Source organism: Quercus suber, unplaced genomic scaffold (genome assembly GCF_002906115.3).
Source record: "Quercus suber isolate HL8 unplaced genomic scaffold, Cork oak 2.0 scaffold_695, whole genome shotgun sequence".
Classification (NCBI taxonomy): Eukaryota; Viridiplantae; Streptophyta; class Magnoliopsida; order Fagales; family Fagaceae; genus Quercus; species Quercus suber.
This window is the reverse complement of record NW_027070136.1, coordinates 291,321-310,748: the sequence shown is the minus strand read 5'-3', so window position 1 is coordinate 310,748 and position 19,428 is coordinate 291,321. Positions and strand designations below refer to the sequence as shown.

Genomic DNA, 19,428 nt, shown 5'->3' with positions numbered 1-19,428 from the left:
TGGTTACTGTTCACGTGTAAACGATTTATTTTATTTTATTTTCTCTCTCCTCTATCAAACTACTCTTCCCCAATCATTACAACAACCCAGCGCGCTAGAATAACCACCCAACCACCAAACCCAGTGCCACCACCAAACATCGCAACCTAGCACAAAGTATTAACCAAAATCAATTGAAAATTAACCCAAAATCAACAGAAAATTAACCCAAACACATCCACACAAACAAATCAACATAGAGATACACTTACTCAAAAAAAAAAAAAAAACACAGAGATACACAAACACACCCACACACAAACAAACCCAAATAGACAAACAACAAAGAGAGATTGATGCTTCTCGGAACGATCAGTGCTTGACTAGAACGATCGGAGCTCGTGGGTCTTGCTTGATCGGAGCTCATGGGTATGGGTCTTGCCTGATCAGAGCCTGATCGGAGCTAGGGAGATACACTAACTAATCGATGCTTGTGGATTGGAGCTAGGGAGATCTCGGTCAAATCTGATTTGGTCGGATTTGATCGGTGCTTGTGGATTGAAGCTAGGGAGATCGGTGCTTGCTTGATTGGAGCTGTGGATCGGTGCTTGTGACTGAGATAGTGTGGATTAGACCGAGAGGGAGAGTTGATTCAGAAATGGGTCTAGAGATGGGTTATGGGTAAAGAGATGGGTATAGAGAGAGAGCAACAAATCAGAAAAAATGGGTTGAGAGAGACAGAGAGAGCGCGCATATAAAAAGGGGTTAGTTGAGGAAATAATAAGAAAATTGAGAAAATTGATTATTTAAATAAAAGAGGCGATAAAATAGATGAAGTGATGTGGGTGTTTTGTAAAAGTGGATGTGTAAAATAAAAAAAGTAGGTTTTTAGTATAAAAATAGATGTGTAAAATACACGGGCTGATATGGTTATGTCATTTTGATTAACACCAATTAAAATGTTCCGGCTCCACAGTTTAAAATATATAAATATATATATATATATATATATTTTTTTTTTCTACTTCTCTACACCCCACTTATTTATAAATATATATATATATATATATATTTTTTTTTTCTACTTCTCTACACCCCACTTATTCATGATTATGGACCCACATCTTTTCTTTCTTTTATATATTAAAAAGAAGGCCAGGCATTTACGATCCTACATATAATTCCTATCCCAACTCGACTCCAAAGTGCCTCGTCTGTCTCTCCGCACACTCATGATGCTAGTACTAATGATGCTAATAGAAAGGCCATCCATTCTCCTACTGTTGACTTTTTTGTTAGCGCAGCCATGCATACTTCACTTGACAGAATCCTCTAACAACTTTACCGATCAATCAGCTCTCCTTGCCTTCAAATCTAAAATCAGTTTTGGTCCAAACGATACTGTCTTCTCTGCTGGTAACTGGTCCACAATAACAAACTTCTGTGAGTGGTTTGGGGTCTCTTGCAGTCGACGCAGACAAAGAGTCACAGCCTTGAACCTTTCTTACATGGGTATCCGTGGCACCATTTCCCCTCATATTGGAAACCTCTCCTTCCTAATCTCACTTAATCTTAGAAACAACAGCTTCTATGGTTTTCTGCCACATGAGATTAGTCATCTGCGCCGCTTAAGGAAACTTCAGTTGTCAAACAACCTATTGGAAGGTACTATCCCTCCAACTGTACATAATTGCCAGAAGCTTAGATATTTCTCTCTTGAAGGAAACAAGTTAAATGGTACAATTCCTTCGTCCCTCAGCAATATGTCTTCATTAGAGTTCTTGAATTTGGAAACCAATAGCTTCACTGGTCCATTTCCTCTTGCCATCTTTAACTTGTCTTCTCTAATGGCTATTTTTATTACAGAAAATCATTTTTCAGGAACCCTTCCAATAGATCTTTGCAGCCATTGTCCTCATCTTCGAATACTGTATATTTCCTTTAACGAATTTAGCGGTAAGCTCTCCTCTCATTTTAATCACTGTACAGAGCTTTTAGAATTATCTCTGTCATACAATAAGTTTGATGGAAGTATTACAAAAGGTTTTGAGAGTTTAGAAAAGCTTGAAGTGCTATATCTTGGAGGTAACAACTTAACTGGAAACATACCTCCTATCATTAGCAACTTGTCAATGTTACAGGAGTTTGCCATTGAAAATAACCACATAGAAGGAAGCATTCCAAGTGATTTAGGGTATCATCAAAATCTGAATTTATTGTTTTTTCTACAGAATGATCTCACAGGGAAAATACCCCAAAATATTTTCAACATTACCTCTCTACAAACGCTCAACTTGTTTGGAAATTCCTTGTCTGGAAATCTTCCTTTAGGTACTTGGCTCTCTTGCTCTAATCTAGAACGTCTGTTTCTTGATTCCAACAAAATTAGTGGTCCTATCCCATCATATCTTTCAAATTGTTCTAACCTCATTCGGGTAGAATTTTCTGGAAATTTACTCTCTGGACCTATACCCAGAAATATGGGAAACTTAAAATATCTCCAATTACTTAATCTGGGTGATAATCAGCTGACAGATGAACCTAGAGATCAAGAACATAGTTTCCTTTCATCTTTGACTAGTTGCAGAGTTTTGGAAGCACTATCTTTATGGTCCAATCCCTTGAATATTGCAATCCCGGATGTCATTGGAAATTTTTCAGTTTCACTTGAACTCTTTATTGCAGATCATTGCCAAATAAAGGGTCAAATTCCAATGGGAATCGGTTCACTGAAAAACTTGAACACTCTTTTGTTGAATGGTAATAGTTTGACCGGAACCATACCATCAACAATTGGGGGATTGGAGAGCTTGCAAAGATTGTATCTTGATGAAAACAAGATTGAAGGATTCATTCCAGAACAACTGTGTCAAATAAAGAACCTGGGAGAATTGTCTCTCTCAAATAACAGAATCTCCGGATACATCCCAGATTGCATCGGAAATCTCAATCTTTTGCAGAGGCTAAACCTTAGTTCTAACCAACTGTCATCATCAATACCATCAAATTTATGGAGTATTGAAAATCTGTTGTTTTTAGATTTATCATGGAATTCCCTTAGTGGGCCTGTGTCTCCAAATCTTAGAAATGTAGATGTTATTGAATACATAAATTTATCCCATAATCAAATTACTGGAAATGTTCCAAGTATCATTGGAAGTTTTGAAAGCCTACGTTATCTTGATTTGTCAAAGAACTCATTTCAAGGAGACATTCCACAATCTTTTGGACAATTGAAGGGATTGGATCAGTTGGACCTCTCAAATAATAATCTCTCTGGTGAAATTCCTAAGTCTCTTGAGGCAAATCCATATCTTAAGTATTTGAATTTGTCCTTTAATAAGTTATCAGGAGAGATTCCATTCAATGGACCTTTTGCAAACTTCACGGCAGAATCATTTATAGGTAATGAAGCACTTTGTGGGAATCCAATTTTTGGAGTTCCACCTTGCACAAGTCCAAGTTCTCATGGATCAAGGGTAAAACAAATTTTGCTCATATATATTGTTCCTGTCATTGCATCACTTATAATCTTTGCAGCACTAGTCACTATGCTGAGAAGAGATCGACAATGTAACATGCACATTCCAAGTTTACCTATCACATTGCCTGAAGTGGATCATAGAATGATATCATACCAAGAGCTTTGTCATGGGACAAACAACTTTTGTGAAAGCAACTTGCTTGGAATTGGAGGTTTTGGTTTTGTGTACAAAGGGATACTATCTGATGGTACAATTGTTGCTGTCAAAGTTCTTAATCGGCAATTAGAGGGTGCTTTTAGAAGTTTTGATGCTGAATGCAAGGTATTGAGGTCAATCCGACATAGGAATCTAGTTAAAGTCATTAGTACATGCTCCACCCCTGAGTTTAGAGCTTTGGTGCTGCAATACATGTCAAATGGTAGTCTTGAAAGGTGGTTATACGCTCACAACTACTGCTTGAATCTTGTTCAAAGAGTAAGCATTATGGTGGATGTTGCATTAGCGTTAGAATATCTCCACAATGGTAGATCAGAATCTGTGGTGCATTGTGATTTAAAGCCTAGCAATATCCTTTTAGACAAAGACCTAGTTGCACATGTTGGTGACTTTGGCATTGCAAAGATTTTAGTTGAAAATGACACAACCCAAACCCAAACCATCGGGACAATTGGCTACATTGCACCAGGTATACATGAATTCACCTTTGTTAATTTAATTAGTAGTCTAATTTCATGAATAACATTAATAATTGCTAATTTTAGAAATAACAATGTGCATGGCAGTTATCATCAACACAGTAATGTAATTGCATTAGATTCTGATGAATTTACAGTTAAATTATTTGTTTTATATGTCATGCTCACATGTCAAATACAAGTTAATTCAGTAGGTAATTTAATATTGGACTTGCTAAAGCAACCATGGTTTTGATATGACTTGCCTTATCCCCACGTATAGCATATTTTATAGCCATAGACCGTATACATGGCAGGTCTTAGTAGATCGTTATCCTGAAATTGACTAGAAAAGTTCTAGCTATGGTGATTAGTCTCCAAGTCTTATACAAATCATTTCAAAGTCTTATCTTTAAATGAAGACATAAATGAATATGTAGGTATGCGTAGGGGCTTTCATATTCGGCTTGGAAGTTTGGAGCTGAAAATAATTACAAAAAAGTGTATACGCAATATTTTGGGAAATAACTTATTTTATAAAATTTCAACTTTACTATCACATGTGTAGCTTTGTGGATTAATTGGTCGGTATCTTTTGGTATTTTCAATAGAAACATCCAAGGTTCAATTTTTAATTTCCCAACTATCAAGTTATAAAATAAAATAATAAAAAAATTTATTTTTACATAGATTTGCCATTAATATCACTTTTATTATTCATAAATTACAATAGATCTATGATTTTAAAAATCGGAACGGTTAAAAAACTGAAGAAGGAACAGTTTCCAATTTTTCCTGTTCTTGACCGCTTTTTATTGGACCAGTTTTGAGTCTGATTCCTAGTTCAACAGATCAGTCTCATCTAATATAATTTTTAAAACAGTAAATAGATGATAGATTATGTCAACAATTGTAAAATAAGTAACATTACATCATGCTTTTAAGTTAGATAATCATTCCCAGTAACATAAGTAAAATGAAAGGACATAATAGCAAGTAGACAAAGAATTAGTCATGGCACAATTGAAGATTATATATATATATATCTATAGTGTACATATATACATCGGTAGACGAATCATGGATGGATACAATGAACACTTTCCTTAAAAAAAAAAGTATGAATGTGTAAAGATATTAGTGTACTACTAAATTTGAAAGAAAAAAAAATTGACAAGCGTGTGAATCTAACTTAATAATTTCTTGACAAATGTGAGTATGACAGAGTATGGTTCTGAAGGAAGAGTATCTACCAAAGGTGACATTTATAGCTATGGAATAATATTGTTGGAGGTTTTCACAAGAAAGAAACCCACTGATAAAAGTTTTGTTGGAGAATTAAATATGAGGCAATGGATTGCATCATTTCCTGATCGAATGAAAGTTGTGGACGATGGTTTGCTTAACATTGAAGATGGAAGAGATGTAACTGCCATGAAAACTATTCTTTCACCTGTCTTAGAATTAGGCTTAAGGTGTTCTGAAGAATTACCAGATGAAAGACTTGACATCAAGGATGTGGTGACCCAGATTAACAAAATCAAATTGGCAATACTTGGAAACAGAAATAATGGTGTCTGATATCTGTGTTATTATTCAAGTTTCATATCATGCAAGTACCTTGTTAAAGCTTGTTCTCCTTTATTATTATTTCTAGTTATAATTTTGTGACCCTTGCTTTTGTATGTCCTATGATTCTGTAAACTACTTATAAGTGGTATGTTACTTAGGACCAAAATTATCCCAAGTTATTAGTATTTGAAGTTAATATGTCGGGCTTTTAATTTCTGGTATAAAGATCATTCAGATTGACGTTGTGAAATCTTGTATGAACTAATGTATCTGGGATGTTATGCATTTAAAAATATATACTCTTAGTATCAATAGGCAAAGAGTGACTAACGAAAATTTTTGTACTCCATCAGCCCAACAATGATTGGGGTTGTATGTATCTATAGCAACTATATAAAGGGGATAAATAACAACTATATGAAGAATTGAGTATTGACACATACAATTATATAAATATATGTTCTCAATACAAATACGTATAAACATTTCGCATAAAATAAGTTGTGCACTCATTTTTTTTGCTCAATAACCTAAGCACGATTTGAAAGAAGGTTCAACTTGAATTTGATCATCTAGAATTTAGCAGTAGGAAACCCCTTGGTAAAAATATGAACGAATCGGTCTTTTGTGGGGCACATAGCATACACAATGCCACCATGCATTGGCAACCGTTTTCTTAACATATTAAAAAACCAATATTAACATTCTTCCTCCTAGCTCGAAACAGAGATCTTTATAGACATATATATGTTCCACCAATATAATATATTAGGTTCTAAAGACTTAGGATTTCATGTATTTAGAACTCTAATATGTATTGTTGGCAAACCATGATCAAAACATCTTGTTTAGTCTTGTTTAGACTTGCTCAAAGTTGGTTCTTTTATGTAAAGTTAGAATCGCGCTGATGCAGTAGTTATTGTGCATCTTGGCTTGGCTCGCTTGATCGACACTTAGTCTCAATCAATCGAATCTCGGGCAGAATGTGTTTTTGTTGCATAATTCCAACTTAGCCCTAACTCCTAAAACGTTTAGGGTTTTATGTGCCCTAGGTATATAAGGCAAACCCTAGCCATGTTTTAAATGTTGCTCATATTGTTGTTTGTGTGAATCGCTTGTGAGATCTGTGAGGAGCTTTCCTTCACACAAGCTTAGGATTATCAAGAGGAGATTTCTTCAAGAACTTGATGATCATTCAGTTGCTGCCATAAGAACTTAAAGATACACAAGCGGAAGTGCTTGTACTGTTGGAGAATCTAAGAAAGAAGGAGTCCATGGTCTTAAAGTTTGCACGTGGTTGTGTCAGTAAGTTTCTACTGGTGGGTAGCAATAAGATGTTAGTGGTCTAAGTCTTATTGTAAAACTTCAATTATTTCTATAGTGGATTCAAGTTTACCTTGAGGATAGTTAAATCCTCCTCAGGTTTTTATCGGTATGGTTTCTTGGGTCATCATATCTTTGTGTTATTTACTATTTCGCTACTATGCATGATATGATTGTTTGATTGTAATAATCTAGTTTTGTATAATTTGGACTAAGTAATAACTTGGTTAATTAACTAGGTTAATTCGGTTGTGTTAAGGGGTCTAAAAACTGTACAAGTGGTATCAAAGCGAGTAGCTCTCTGTTTGTAGATCTTTTGATTTCTGAGCTGATCCTTGACCCCTGTTGTCATGGAACATAGACACTCTCTAGCTATTCCTTCTCACTTTGATGGGAATAATTATGCTTATTGGAAAGTAAGGATGAAAGCATTCCTAAAATCTATTGATGAGAGAGTCAGGAACTCCGTTGAGTACGGATGGGAGAAGCCCACTACTCCTGTGAATGAGTAGCAAACTTCTTAAAAAGAAGCAGCTGGATTCAATAGCAAAACTATGAATCCTATCTTTAACGCTGTTTCTATGGAGAAATTTAAGAAAATCTCTAATATTGAGGTTGCTCACACTGTTTGGAAAATCCTCCAGACTATGCATGAAGGCACTAAGGTAGTTAAAATTAATAAGTTGCAGCAGTTAACATCTAGATTTGAAAGCATTAGGATGTTTGATGATGAATCTTTTAATGAATTCTATGCTAAACTAAATGACATTGTTAATTTTGTATATAATCTGGGTGAAATCTATGATCAACCTAAAATTATTATGAAGATTCTTAGATTTTTGACTAAGGACTTTAGACCCAAAGTGACTGCCATAACTGAGAGCAAGAATGTGGACTCCATCCTTGTTGATGACCTTGTAGTATCTCTTCAGTCCTATGAGTTGGACCTACCCAAAACTAGCAAATCCAAGTCAATGGCTCTTAAGTCAGTTGATGATGTTGAGGTTGGTGGATTTGATGATGAGCTTTCTGCTACAGAGATTGCTTACCTTGCTAAGAACTTTAAAAACCTTCTTAGGAACAGTAACAGAAGGGCAAGAGGTACAAACATTGCTGAACCTAGAAACTTTAGGAAGAATGATCCCACTAAGGTTAACAACAATGAAAAACCTAGAGAAAAAGTTGGTCAATTTTCAAACAATTCTTAGGGTCCTCAGTGTTTTGGATGTCAAGGGTATGGTCACATGAAATCTGAATGTCCCATATACTTGAGGTTTAAAGGTAAGGCTATGACTGTAACCCTTAGTGATAATGAAGTTTCTGATGATGAGTTCGGATGTGACGAGGATGGAAACTTCATTGCTTTCACTGCTATTGCTCTAGTCAATGAAAGTGTGTCTGTTGAAGAGAACCCTTCTTATGGAGAACTCTCTGAGGATGCAGATCTTCATGAAGCCTACAATAAACTTTGCAAAGTTGTTGCAAAGGATGCTATGAATATTGAATTAGGCTTAAAGAAAATTGCATCTCTTGAGCTTGAAAAGAAAAATTTGCTTGTTAAATTGTTTGATACTAATGATCTTTTGAACAATGTGAAAACTGAGAATATGCTCTTTCTTGATAAAGTTAAATATTTGGAACATGATTTATCTGTTGCTAGATCTGCTAGTTTTAAACTTGATCAAATGCTGAGTGTTCAAAAGGCTCATTTTGACAAATCTAGATTAGGTTTTGTTGAAAGCATCTCTGTGATTGCACCAAATTTCACAAACTTTGTTTTTTCTTCTTCCTCTGAACACCTTGTGAGTGAGGTTGTGAGTGAGACTACTAAACCTGTAGAGGTCACACCTCTTAGGAAGATTAAGGTTGATCTGAAAGAGTCTAAATCTAAGGAGTCTACCCCTTCTAAGGACAAGATGCATGGTAAGCCTGTTTGGGTTTGTCATTTTTGTGGAAAGTCTGGACACATTCGTCCAAATTGTTACAAGCTGCAAGTAACTAAGCGAGCAAATAAGCCAAAAGTATCTGTGTCTCAAGCACAAGATCCTATGGCACTTATTAGTGAATTGGTAAAGGCTCTAAACCTTTATTCCAATCCTGGAGTTAGAAATCACTCTAATGTGAATAAGAACTCAAATACTCGTAGTGCATCTAAAAGGTTTTGGATGCAAAAGACTCGATCTAATTGAGTCTTTTTGACATGGTCCTTATGCTTCGTTGCTCTACTCTTTGTGACCATTGTCCTTTGGTTTCTGGGGTTTTTTTTTTTTTTTTTTTTTTTTTTTTTTTTTTTTTTTTTTTTTTTTTTTTTTTTTTTTTTTTTTTTTTTTTTTTTGTTTCTTCTTTTCAAAATAAAAAAAAAAAAAAAGGAAGCAAATTGTGTTATGTATTTACTCTCTTAGTTTTTGAAAACAAGTTTGGTCAATTTATTTTCACATAACATGTCTCTGTACATTGTTTAGCTTGGATGAGCTTATTTATTGCACTTTACTAGTTAAAGCTTTGTAGTGCATGTTGTGTGGGAAAGATGTTTATGGTTTTTGATCACTTTGTCTTGATCTTGAAGTCACATATCTTTGATTGTCGAACTTGAACCTTTTGAGAAAAGCATAAATAATCATCTTACCACTATTCACTCAAATCATGAACACCTTAGTGCATATTGTAAAATTTTGTGTTCAAGAAAGTGTAGCTCATGCACAAAAAGAACATAAGGTGTAGCCTCGGTTTAAATGCTTAAAATTGGTGTGTACATTATTGGACTTAAAGCTAAATCAAAGAAATAAAATTGGTGTGTACATTATCCCTACTATTTTATTAAGTTTCTGAACAACTAAAATTGGTGTGTACAATATGAGGCAAATTCAAGAAACTTACATGATTGCAAGCTTATGATCTAGGAGATGTAAGAGTTATATGATGTAACTCTTTAGGTGATAGTCTCTTTTAAATTCTGTATGATGAATTTTGTAAACTTTTTGTTTGATTTCTATTCACATATCATCTCACATGTATCTCAAACTTTTGCTAGTTGCACACACTACACGAGTTACTCTTTGCTAAACTTTGTACATGTTATTGCGTGTGTTTTTAGTTTGACCAACCAAGTTTGAAAATACTTTGAATTTTATGCAAAACAGAGTTATTACTTGAGAATTCAAAGGGAGTTTGTTTGAAAATCTTAATTTTGGAAAACTGGGTTTAAATATTGGGTTTGTGAAAATCATTTCATCTCATACTCATGCATTTTATACATAATATTCAATGCTTTGAGGAGAGTTTGCATCAAATTCTGTTGTTTTTCAAAAATTCATTTTTTTTTTTTTTACAATTTCGATCGATCGAACCTGATCTTCAATCAATCGAAATTGCGATTGAAAATTAAAGTGAGCCTCTGTCTAATCCGATCAATCGAAACTGATTTTTGATAAATCGAAAATCGTGAATAAGGTTTTTAAAAAATCTGGGTTTGACTTGTTCAACTTCACTTTTTCAAAAGTTTTTAAACTTTTCTCTCTCTCTCTCTCCGATTTGGACTAGGCTCCACTTCAATTTTTTGTCATTTTCCTCCGGATTTTTTGCAAAGTTATCCTCTCCCAAGACCGGTAAGTCCATTATACCCTTCCTTTTGCATTTTATTTCATGTTTCATGCATTAATTCATGGTTTTATGGGTGAATTTTCGGACCTATGGAAAATTGAGATCTTTGATTATTCAAGCTTTATTTTCTGAAATTGATCAATGGGTTTTTGTGCTATGATGTTATATACATGATCTATGTTGGTTAATTTGATCAATTTTGTGATTTGTGAGAAATTGAAATTTCTAGGACTTGTTCTAATCTGATTTTAAAATTGATGAAATTGGCTGGTTAGATTGATGTAATTGATCATTCTAATCTATTTTCTATCTTGTGTGATGATCAATTGATTAAAGTTTTAAAAAACAAACAAGTGGTTTTCAAATTTGCGGGGTTTTTTTTTTGAAACTTTATGCTTAAGCCAATTTTGTAAATTTGAACTTAAATTGAACTTCGTTTCACTACATTAGAGCATGCATCATCACATTTAAGCTGTTCATGCATCATATAGATTTTTGTTCTATATTTGTTTTATGGTAACTTGCAGTCTGCTCTTGGTTTTTCCTTTTTGTTCTTTTTGGTTCTGCTTTGTGTCTTTGTCCTTTCCTTAGCACCATGCCTAGGAAGACTAGAGCCTATAGGACTCCCTCCACTTCTGAGTCTCCCTCTAGGAGTGAGATGTTTAAGGATGCCAAAAGCAGAAAGGCCTATGATAAGTTGAACAGTAAGAGGAAAATTTGGGCTGAGTGTTCTGTTATGCTAAATGAGTTAGATCCTGCCATTAGGGCAAACTTTGAGAGTCGAGGCTGGTTGTCTTTGTTGGAGATAGATCATCCACCCCCGATAGCCCTAGTTAGAGAGTTCTATTCGAACCTCTCTTGCCACGTCTATGATTCCAACACCCTTGTTCGGAGATGGATACGAGGTGTTGAGTTCACCATTACCCCTAGGGTAGTGGCTGAGGCTTTTGGGGTTCCGGTCGTTAGGCAGCCTGTCTATCCTTATGAGGAGTCTCCACCCTTAGATGATGTCATGTCATATATCACTGGGTCTTCTATCCAGTGGGGTCTAATCCTCAGATCACGTCCGCTGAATTTTCTGAGACTACCTATCTTTTTCTTAGGATAGGATGTCATTCTTTGTGGCCTATCTCTCATCTCCATACCATCCCTATTGAGAGATGTGTGTTTTTATATGCCATTGTTTCTAGTGCTTCTATTTCTTTTCCTCATCTGTTTCTTCGTTCTTTGAACGAGATTCATAGGAGTAGCGTTGTTGGTCACGCTCTTGTCTATCCTATTTTCATTCATAAGATTTTGTTGTTTTTAGTTTTAGATGGTTTCCCCATGTCTGAGCCCGTCCATATTACTGGTCCCATAGGTGCCACTTTCCTTCGTCAGAGGGCTGCACATTTGATACCTCCTCGTGTTCAGTCTTCTAGTGCTGTACCCCTTCCTTCCTCTTCTACAAGTGATGCACAGGCTGAGGTGTCTGGTGCTGCTGCTACTGCTGATGTTCCTTCATTGACTACTTCGGATGATTTCGACATACGACGTACATTGGATCATGTCTTGACCGTTCATGCGGCTCAAGGACAGGTTTTGGTGGACTTGCTCAATGAGGTTCGTGCTATGCGTGCAGAGTTGGCGCATTTTAGACGATCTCCTACACCACCTCCTTTTGATGATGGATTCTGATTGCCCTTTGGCATTCCATCACAAAAAGGGGGAGTAGCATTTTGAGTTGTTTTTTGTGTAGCCTGTAGGTTTCTGATGATAGGGGGAGTTTTGTTTGTTTTGGAGCCCTGTGATGATTAGATTGTATCTAGGAGCTACATCTTGTATTTACATTCTTTTGGCTTTAGATGTATTTTTGTTGGGCTATTCATGTTAAGGGGAGATACATTTATTTTTTATTCTTGTTTCATTTCTTATTGACTTATATTTTTGAGTTATTCATTTGATATATGTTTTTATTTTGTGTTTTAGTGAAATCAAGAATTTATTTTGTTTACTTGTATTTTTCACACATGCGTTTATGTGTTTGTTAATTATTTCAGGAAATACAAGTTGATTCAATTGAGTTGCTGTCTACACTTGCAACTGATGGATAGTAGTTAGGATTGGATTTGTTATGTAAAGGGTTTTATTTTGTAAACTTTGAGCTTTTAGTTTGTGTTTTGTCACGGATTGTGAAAGGAGGAGTTTGTTAGGTTCTAAAGACTTAGGATTTCATGTATTTAGAACTCTAATATGTATTATTGGCAAACCATGATCAAAACAGGTTGTTTAGTCTTGTTAAGACTTGCTCAAAGTTGATTCTTTTATGTAAAGTTGGAATCGAACTGATGTAGTAGTTATTGTGCATCTCGGCCTGGCTCGATTAATCGAAGTTTAGGCTCGATCAATCGAATCTCAGGCAGAATGTGTTTTTGCTGCATAATTCCAACTCAGCCCTAACTCCTAAAACGTTTAGGGTTTTATGTTTTTGCCCTAGGTATATAAGGCAAACCATAGCCACGTTTTAGATGTTGCTCATATTCCTGTTTATGTGAATCTCTTGTGAGATCTGTGAGGAGCTTTCTTCACACAAGCTTAGGATTATCAAGAGGAGATTTCTTCAAGAACTTGATGATCATTCAGTTGCTGCCATAAGAGCTTAAAGATACACAAGAGGGAGTGCTTGTACTTGCCGGAGAATCCAAGAAAGAAGGAGTCCGTGGTCTCGGAGTTTACACGTAGTTGTATCAGTAAGTTTCTACTGATGGGTAGCAATAAGATGTTAGTGATCTAAGTCTTATTGTAAAACTTCAGTTCTTTCTATAGTAGATTCAAGTTTACCTTAAGGATAACTAGGTTAAATCCTCTCCAGGTTTCTACTGGTGTGGTTTCTTAGGTCATCATATTTTTGTATTATTTACTATTTCGCTACTATGCGTGATATGATTGTTTGATTGTGATAACCTAGTTTTGCATAATTTGGACTAAGTAATAACATGGTTAATTAACTAGGTTAATCCAGTTGTGTGAAGGGGACTAAAAATCGTACATAATCGCAATGAAAAAATTATAGACTTGGAAAGAAAACATATATGTGAGGTAATATTAGGTGAACCTAAATTGTATCCCAGATAAGTTACACTAAATGCTAAAGAGTAATGTATACCAACAAACTCGTTGACAATAGCCACTTAAAAATGAAGGGAGATAATATATTTAACTACTGTTGTTGAAGCCATAATCTCACCATTTCTACTCTAAGCCAAGAAAATTAAGATTCGTTCAAAGAAAGGTGAAACAAATCGCACAGAAATGGAAATTTTGAAATCAATGGAAAGTGAAAATGGGAGATGTTGTAATTCCAGGACAATAGGAAAGTGTTTATTTTAGATAATAAAAGGGTAAAATTGGTGAGAATTTCTATTTGTTTCTTGAATTGAAGACAAGGGTTTTGTTCAATTATCGAGGAGGCAAAATGGGTTAGGATTTTTTCACACTATAGATTCGAAAAGAAATTTGCAATAAATTAGCAATAGCCAATCTATGATGGATTAGGGGAGAGTTGAGGAAATAGAAGGAAAAGTTGGGTAACGGCTAGATTTTTGTTTTCGCTGGGAGTGGATGATGAATTTGTGCACACGTGTTTGTAGGCTTCTTTAAAAGTTTCCAGCACGTGGCAAACTCATCACATGGGCAGTTAGGCACACTGTACGTGATTATCTCTTTTTATGAGAGTTCAATGATGCATGGATATTGGAGCATTTATTTTGTGTCGTCGTAGAAATTTTACTGAAGATAATTGCGATCTGATGTAGGGACATCTGATGAAGATGGTGCATTCTGTGACTGCGACCTTGGAGATTAGGCACTTTGTGAAAGCCAAGAAATTGATGGCATTCCACGGCAGGAATTAGGGAGGAATAATAAGAGGCCAACATATCTAGAATATTACGTTCCTTATTTAAAATTAATCAGCCAATCATGCACAAGTCCTGCTTGAGATATTGTAGTATGTTCAGTGGAATTATTTAGAAGTTTGCAGCAAACTTAGGCTAATGATGATGTTTGTCTTCAGCAGTAGATCACGCGTAGAAGTTGGAAGGAAGCAAATCACATCTCTTATTAGTATTTTAGTTGACTTAGGAGTTTTATTTGTATTTGAATTTGAATTAGGATTTAGATTTATTTGCTTTCTTAATTTATTTCTATCTTTATTATGTTTCCTAGTTTAATTAGGAAACCTAGTCGTAAGTTAGATGAGGTTCTATTATAAAAGGGTGTAGGGAGACTTTAGGAAAAGGCAGCTTATGTTTTATCAAATCTATATCTATATATATCTAAAAGCTGAAGTGTAGCATTTATTGTTGCTACGCTCCAGTTAAGCCACGTTAGCATCTACATCATTACTCAATTTCTTTATAATTTTTTATATTTCTTTTTAATATTTACTCATTTTTTTAATATTTACATTTTCTCCCTCCTATACCTTTTCATATCCCCATTACCTTCTAATTTAATACCACTCTACATCTTTCCCTTATTTTGTCTCTTCTTATTCACACTATTTTACTATAAATTTGTTATTCTCTCTTCCATTCTTTGCATAGTTTTCCGTCACAAAAGCAAAAGTTCTCTCTCTCTCTCTCTCTCTCTCTCTCTCTCTCTCGGTTTATTTTTTGTTTTTATTTTTATTTTTCTTGCATCTCTACTTTAGGTTGATAAATTTTTGTATTCTTTAGAACTCTACTACTTTTGGTTGATGTGATTTAATTTTATATTTTGAGTTTTTTTTTTTTGTTCTCTTTGATTGTTGATCTACTCTAATCGATTATTTTAAAAAAATAATCCTAATAGATTAATTTAGTACAATAACAACCTACATATCTAATGATTGTTAACTATGTTTTAATTTTAATCTTCTATCATGAAAGAAATGTGGAAAATACTTGAACTGATGGAATTCCTCTACAATTCAAGGAGGAAATACTGCTTGAAAAAAGAAGGAAAATCAAGCAAATAATATCCTTGGAATGGGAGTCAGATGATCAGGTACTCTAATTTTTTTTTCAATAACGGTACACCAATAATATATTTAGTTTTCAATAATCTTAACCAAAAAAAGTAATTTTTTTTTTCTTTTATATTGTAGGATACTGTATTCACACGCCTTGCAACAACAAAAAATTTTGAAACAAACTTTGGATGGTACTATATCGGATGCTCAAAGTGCAACAAAAAAGTTAAATCTAAAAATGAGTTTTGGTGCAACCATTGCAAAAGTAACTCTGATTTTCCAATTCCAAGGTAAAATATAAATTATCAATTTTACAATCATACAATATATGTATAATAGATATTATAAAAATAAGTTACATCTTGATGTAAAAAAATTAATAGAAAAAATAATTACATGGAGAATAAGCTCATTTCATTTTTTTTTTTTTTTCTCTTTGTCTGTTTCCCCATGTAAGATACAACCGTTTAGACTACCCATTATATATATTTTTTTCTTTCTTCTATTAGTCTTACTCTTTAATGCCTTCTACACTCCTCCTCTCACATGAATGGTGGGTCCCACCAAGTGGGATCCACCATTCATGTGAGAGGAGGGAGTACGCATTTATAGTACTCCAGGAGTACCTAATAATTTTCCTATTAAATGTTATAAAAGTAATGGGATGCAATCAATTGTCAATACTTTCACATGAATGCGAAATAAATATATTAAATATTTTTAAAGCAATGGGATCAGTTAAAAGATGAGGGAAAAAGGGAAAAATAGTTACATGGACATGCTCGGATAACAAGAAAAATGCACTTTCACAGTTGAGCCTAAACCTATTGTCTAAAAGATAATTCAGCATATGAAAAAATAAACTGAACACAGAAAGTAATAACATTGATGAAGCCAATTAATTTCTCCATGCAATGTAAGTTGAGAAGTCATAAGCTTTGTTGTATAAAATCACTTTATATCACCAGCCTCTTGAGTATTCAAATTGATAAAGGTTGAAGTGGAGCACAAATTGCAAATTACCCTTTAAATCCACGTTGAACAGTACTCAAGATTGTAAGAGTTTTTGTCTTTGCCTCTCTCTGTTAGGACTTCCATTCTTTTACCAAAGTAGACGAGGATTACAATATATGAATTTGTCTTAAACATTAATAGAGGTACTCTTTTATCAAATTTAATTGTGTTCCTTTCGATCCTTTTAAGTTTTTTTTTTTTTTTTGAGAAAGATTCTCCTTTTAAGTCATACTATTAAAATATGAACATTTTTTTGATGAAAATTAAAATATGAACATTGATAGTTTTAGTGACATGTAATGCATATTGTGATATTGATATGGGTGTTTTTTATGAGCCTCCAAGAATTGGCCCTACGCTATAGGAATAGGCAAATGCCAAACAAATATAAATGCAAATGCAAAAGACTGGTGTCACTTTATTTTTGTTAGCAATGCACTTTCTTAATTTATTGTTTGAATTTTCAATCTTTATAGTTTAAACATTAAGATCATATGGTGATTTGCTCATCACATGTTTGATGTTTTATTTATACATTTTTGTTTATAGACAAATACCATAACTCAGGCTTTAAAATACTTTTGTGTAAAATTGACACCATCAATTGATGGCCATGATTTTTGGTTCATGAGTTTTGGTTCATTAGATTGTCTGCTTTTAAATAACAAGACTTCATATTAGTTTCATAAGCAGCAGCAGCAACAACAACAACAACAACAACAACAATAATAAGGCGAAAAACACATTTTAGTCCCTACATTTTAAGGTGATTTCCGTTTTAGTCCCTAAGTTTTATTTTTACCGCTTTTAGTCCCTATCCTGAAAAACGGTTCCATTTTTGTCCCTCCCGTTACATCATAAATGGATTTTGCTGACGTAGCAAATGGAATTGATACAAAATGATAAAATAATAGCTATAGTAACCTGATTGGTCACTATTAGTTACTCCCTGCCTTAGTAGTCACGTGTCCCTCACGTGACCCTCCCTAACCTCCCTAACCCAAATAAAACCCCAAATCACGCCAATACCAAATAGAAATCCCTAACCCCCAAGTTTCCTTAGCTCCTCGCTCATCAGTCACAACACAGATTGAAGTTCCTCAGCTCCTCGCTCCTTGCTCATCAGCTCCTCGCTCACCACACAGCAGAAAACCATCTTCAAATCAACTGCTTTCCATGGATTCAAGCTCGATGTCGTCGAGTGGAAGCTTGAGGAAAAGGGGTCCAACCCGATGCTTCTGCTCGGAGAAACCCGTTTTGGTCGTTTCGTGGACACCTGACAATCCTGGAAGAAGGTTCTACGGGTGTCCAAATTACTGGGTAAGATAGTGATTTTGTCTGGGTTTTAAAATTTTTTCTGGGTTTTAATATTTTTTCTGGGTAAGGTCGTTTTGTGTAATGTTTTTAAATTTCTATATAGTTTCTGGGTTTTAAAATTTGTTCTGGGTAAGGTCGTTTCATGTAACGTTTTTAAATTTCTTGTTTTTAAATTTCTATATAGTTTCTGGGTTTTTAAATTTCTTCTTTTCTTAAATAAATAAAAAATTAAAAAAAATTAAAAATTGGTTTTCTCAGCTGACAATATAAATTTGGTTTTCTTGTATTTTGCTAATACAAGTGTTGGAATATTGTGCTAATACTATTTGCTAATTCTATTTGTTCTTGTTTTTCATGATTTTGGTTGAAGATATGATGGGTTTTATTTGCCCCTTGGGTGTCAGGTTGGACGTAAGTGTAAATTTTTTCAGTGGCGTGATGATGAAATCTGCGAGCGTGGCAAGGTGCTGATTTCGGAGCAGAGGCAACGGATTTTGACCCTTGAAGCTGCCATTGTAGGCTACAGGAAGAGAGAGAAGAGGCTGCTCATTTGCCTGGGGCTGTCTCTGGTGATAAGTGGGATGCTACTCTGTATGGTGCTTCTTTTGGTTGGCTAAATAGGTGGGGGGGGTAGAGAGAGAGAGAGAGAGAGAGAGAGAGAGAGAGAGAGAGAGAGAGAGAGAGAGAGAGAGAGAGAGAGAGATTTATGGTAAAAGTATATGTTTTTAATCATCTAAGGAAGTAGAATATATAGTCCTAAATAACTTATAACTCAAAATCCAAATCCATAATAGAACTATACAACCAAAGCATGAACAAACAACATCAACTATTTTTTGAATTACTGCTTGAAATTTACACAATTGTTGGAAGCTCTTAAATTCAAATATTTTTTCTTTTAAAATTCCACACAAAGTGTTCTTATGAGACATTACAGTGCATTATAAAAAACAATAAAAACAACATAGCTACCTAAGATATGTCCTCTGATAATAATGTAAATTACATAAAAAAATAAAGTAACCCAACTTAAATATCCCATTTTCTAACATTTCATTTCACCTTTTACTATGTGAAGGTAAAATAAATGATGTGAATATTAATAACTTTTCTGCTGCTTCAAAATTATTAATAATTAATTTGCATAAGAGTTTTGATAGTTTAGATATACTGTCTTTTGATTTTTTTTTTTTTTTTTTTTTTAAGGAAAGTGGCAATTAAATAGTTATGAAGAAGTAATTCAATTAAATAAAGAGAGGAAGAGTCGAAGAACTAGATATTAATGATTGTTTCAGCTGTTCCAATATTATTAATAATTTAATTATAAGAGACTTTTGATTGTTCATCTATATATATATATATTTTATACAAGATAGAATTTCTATTCTAGCATAATCTAAATGTACATGTGTGTGAAGCTCCCTCTTGGAGACTTGAACCCGGGCCCTTGCTCCCTATACCCCACAAGTAC

The 19,428-nt window shown here is 34.3% G+C and overlaps 1 protein-coding gene across 2 annotated transcripts; it reads left to right on the top strand.

The window, feature by feature from the left end:
- The first annotated feature begins 1,164 nt into the window (after positions 1-1,164).
- LOC112033541 (probable LRR receptor-like serine/threonine-protein kinase At3g47570) lies at positions 1,165-6,022 on the top strand. Of its 2 annotated transcripts, XM_024066315.2 has the most exons (4): positions 1,165-1,716; positions 1,846-1,935; positions 2,665-4,149; positions 5,364-6,022. In XM_024066315.2, the coding sequence occupies exons 1-4, from the start codon at positions 1,212-1,214 to the stop codon at positions 5,717-5,719; spliced, it is 2,436 nt and encodes an 811-aa protein (XP_023922083.1). In that variant the 5' UTR covers positions 1,165-1,211; the 3' UTR covers positions 5,720-6,022. The 2 variants fall into 2 exon arrangements, with proteins under 2 accessions (XP_023922083.1, XP_023922082.1); XM_024066314.2 differs by having other exon boundaries at positions 1,165-1,935.
- The last annotated feature ends 13,406 nt before the right edge of the window (positions 6,023-19,428 follow it).

Bases quoted from the DNA above. Each gene is read 5' to 3' on its own strand.
- LOC112033541 (XM_024066314.2), top strand. From the start codon at position 1,212: ATGATGCTAGTACTAATGATGCTAATAGAAAGGCCATCCATTCTCCTA. The intron at 1,936-2,664 runs GTAAGCTCTCCT...TCTTTATTGCAG, and splicing joins TTCCTTTAACGAATTTAGCG to ATCATTGCCAAATAAAGGGT. The intron at 4,150-5,363 runs GTATACATGAAT...TGAGTATGACAG, and splicing joins AATTGGCTACATTGCACCAG to AGTATGGTTCTGAAGGAAGA.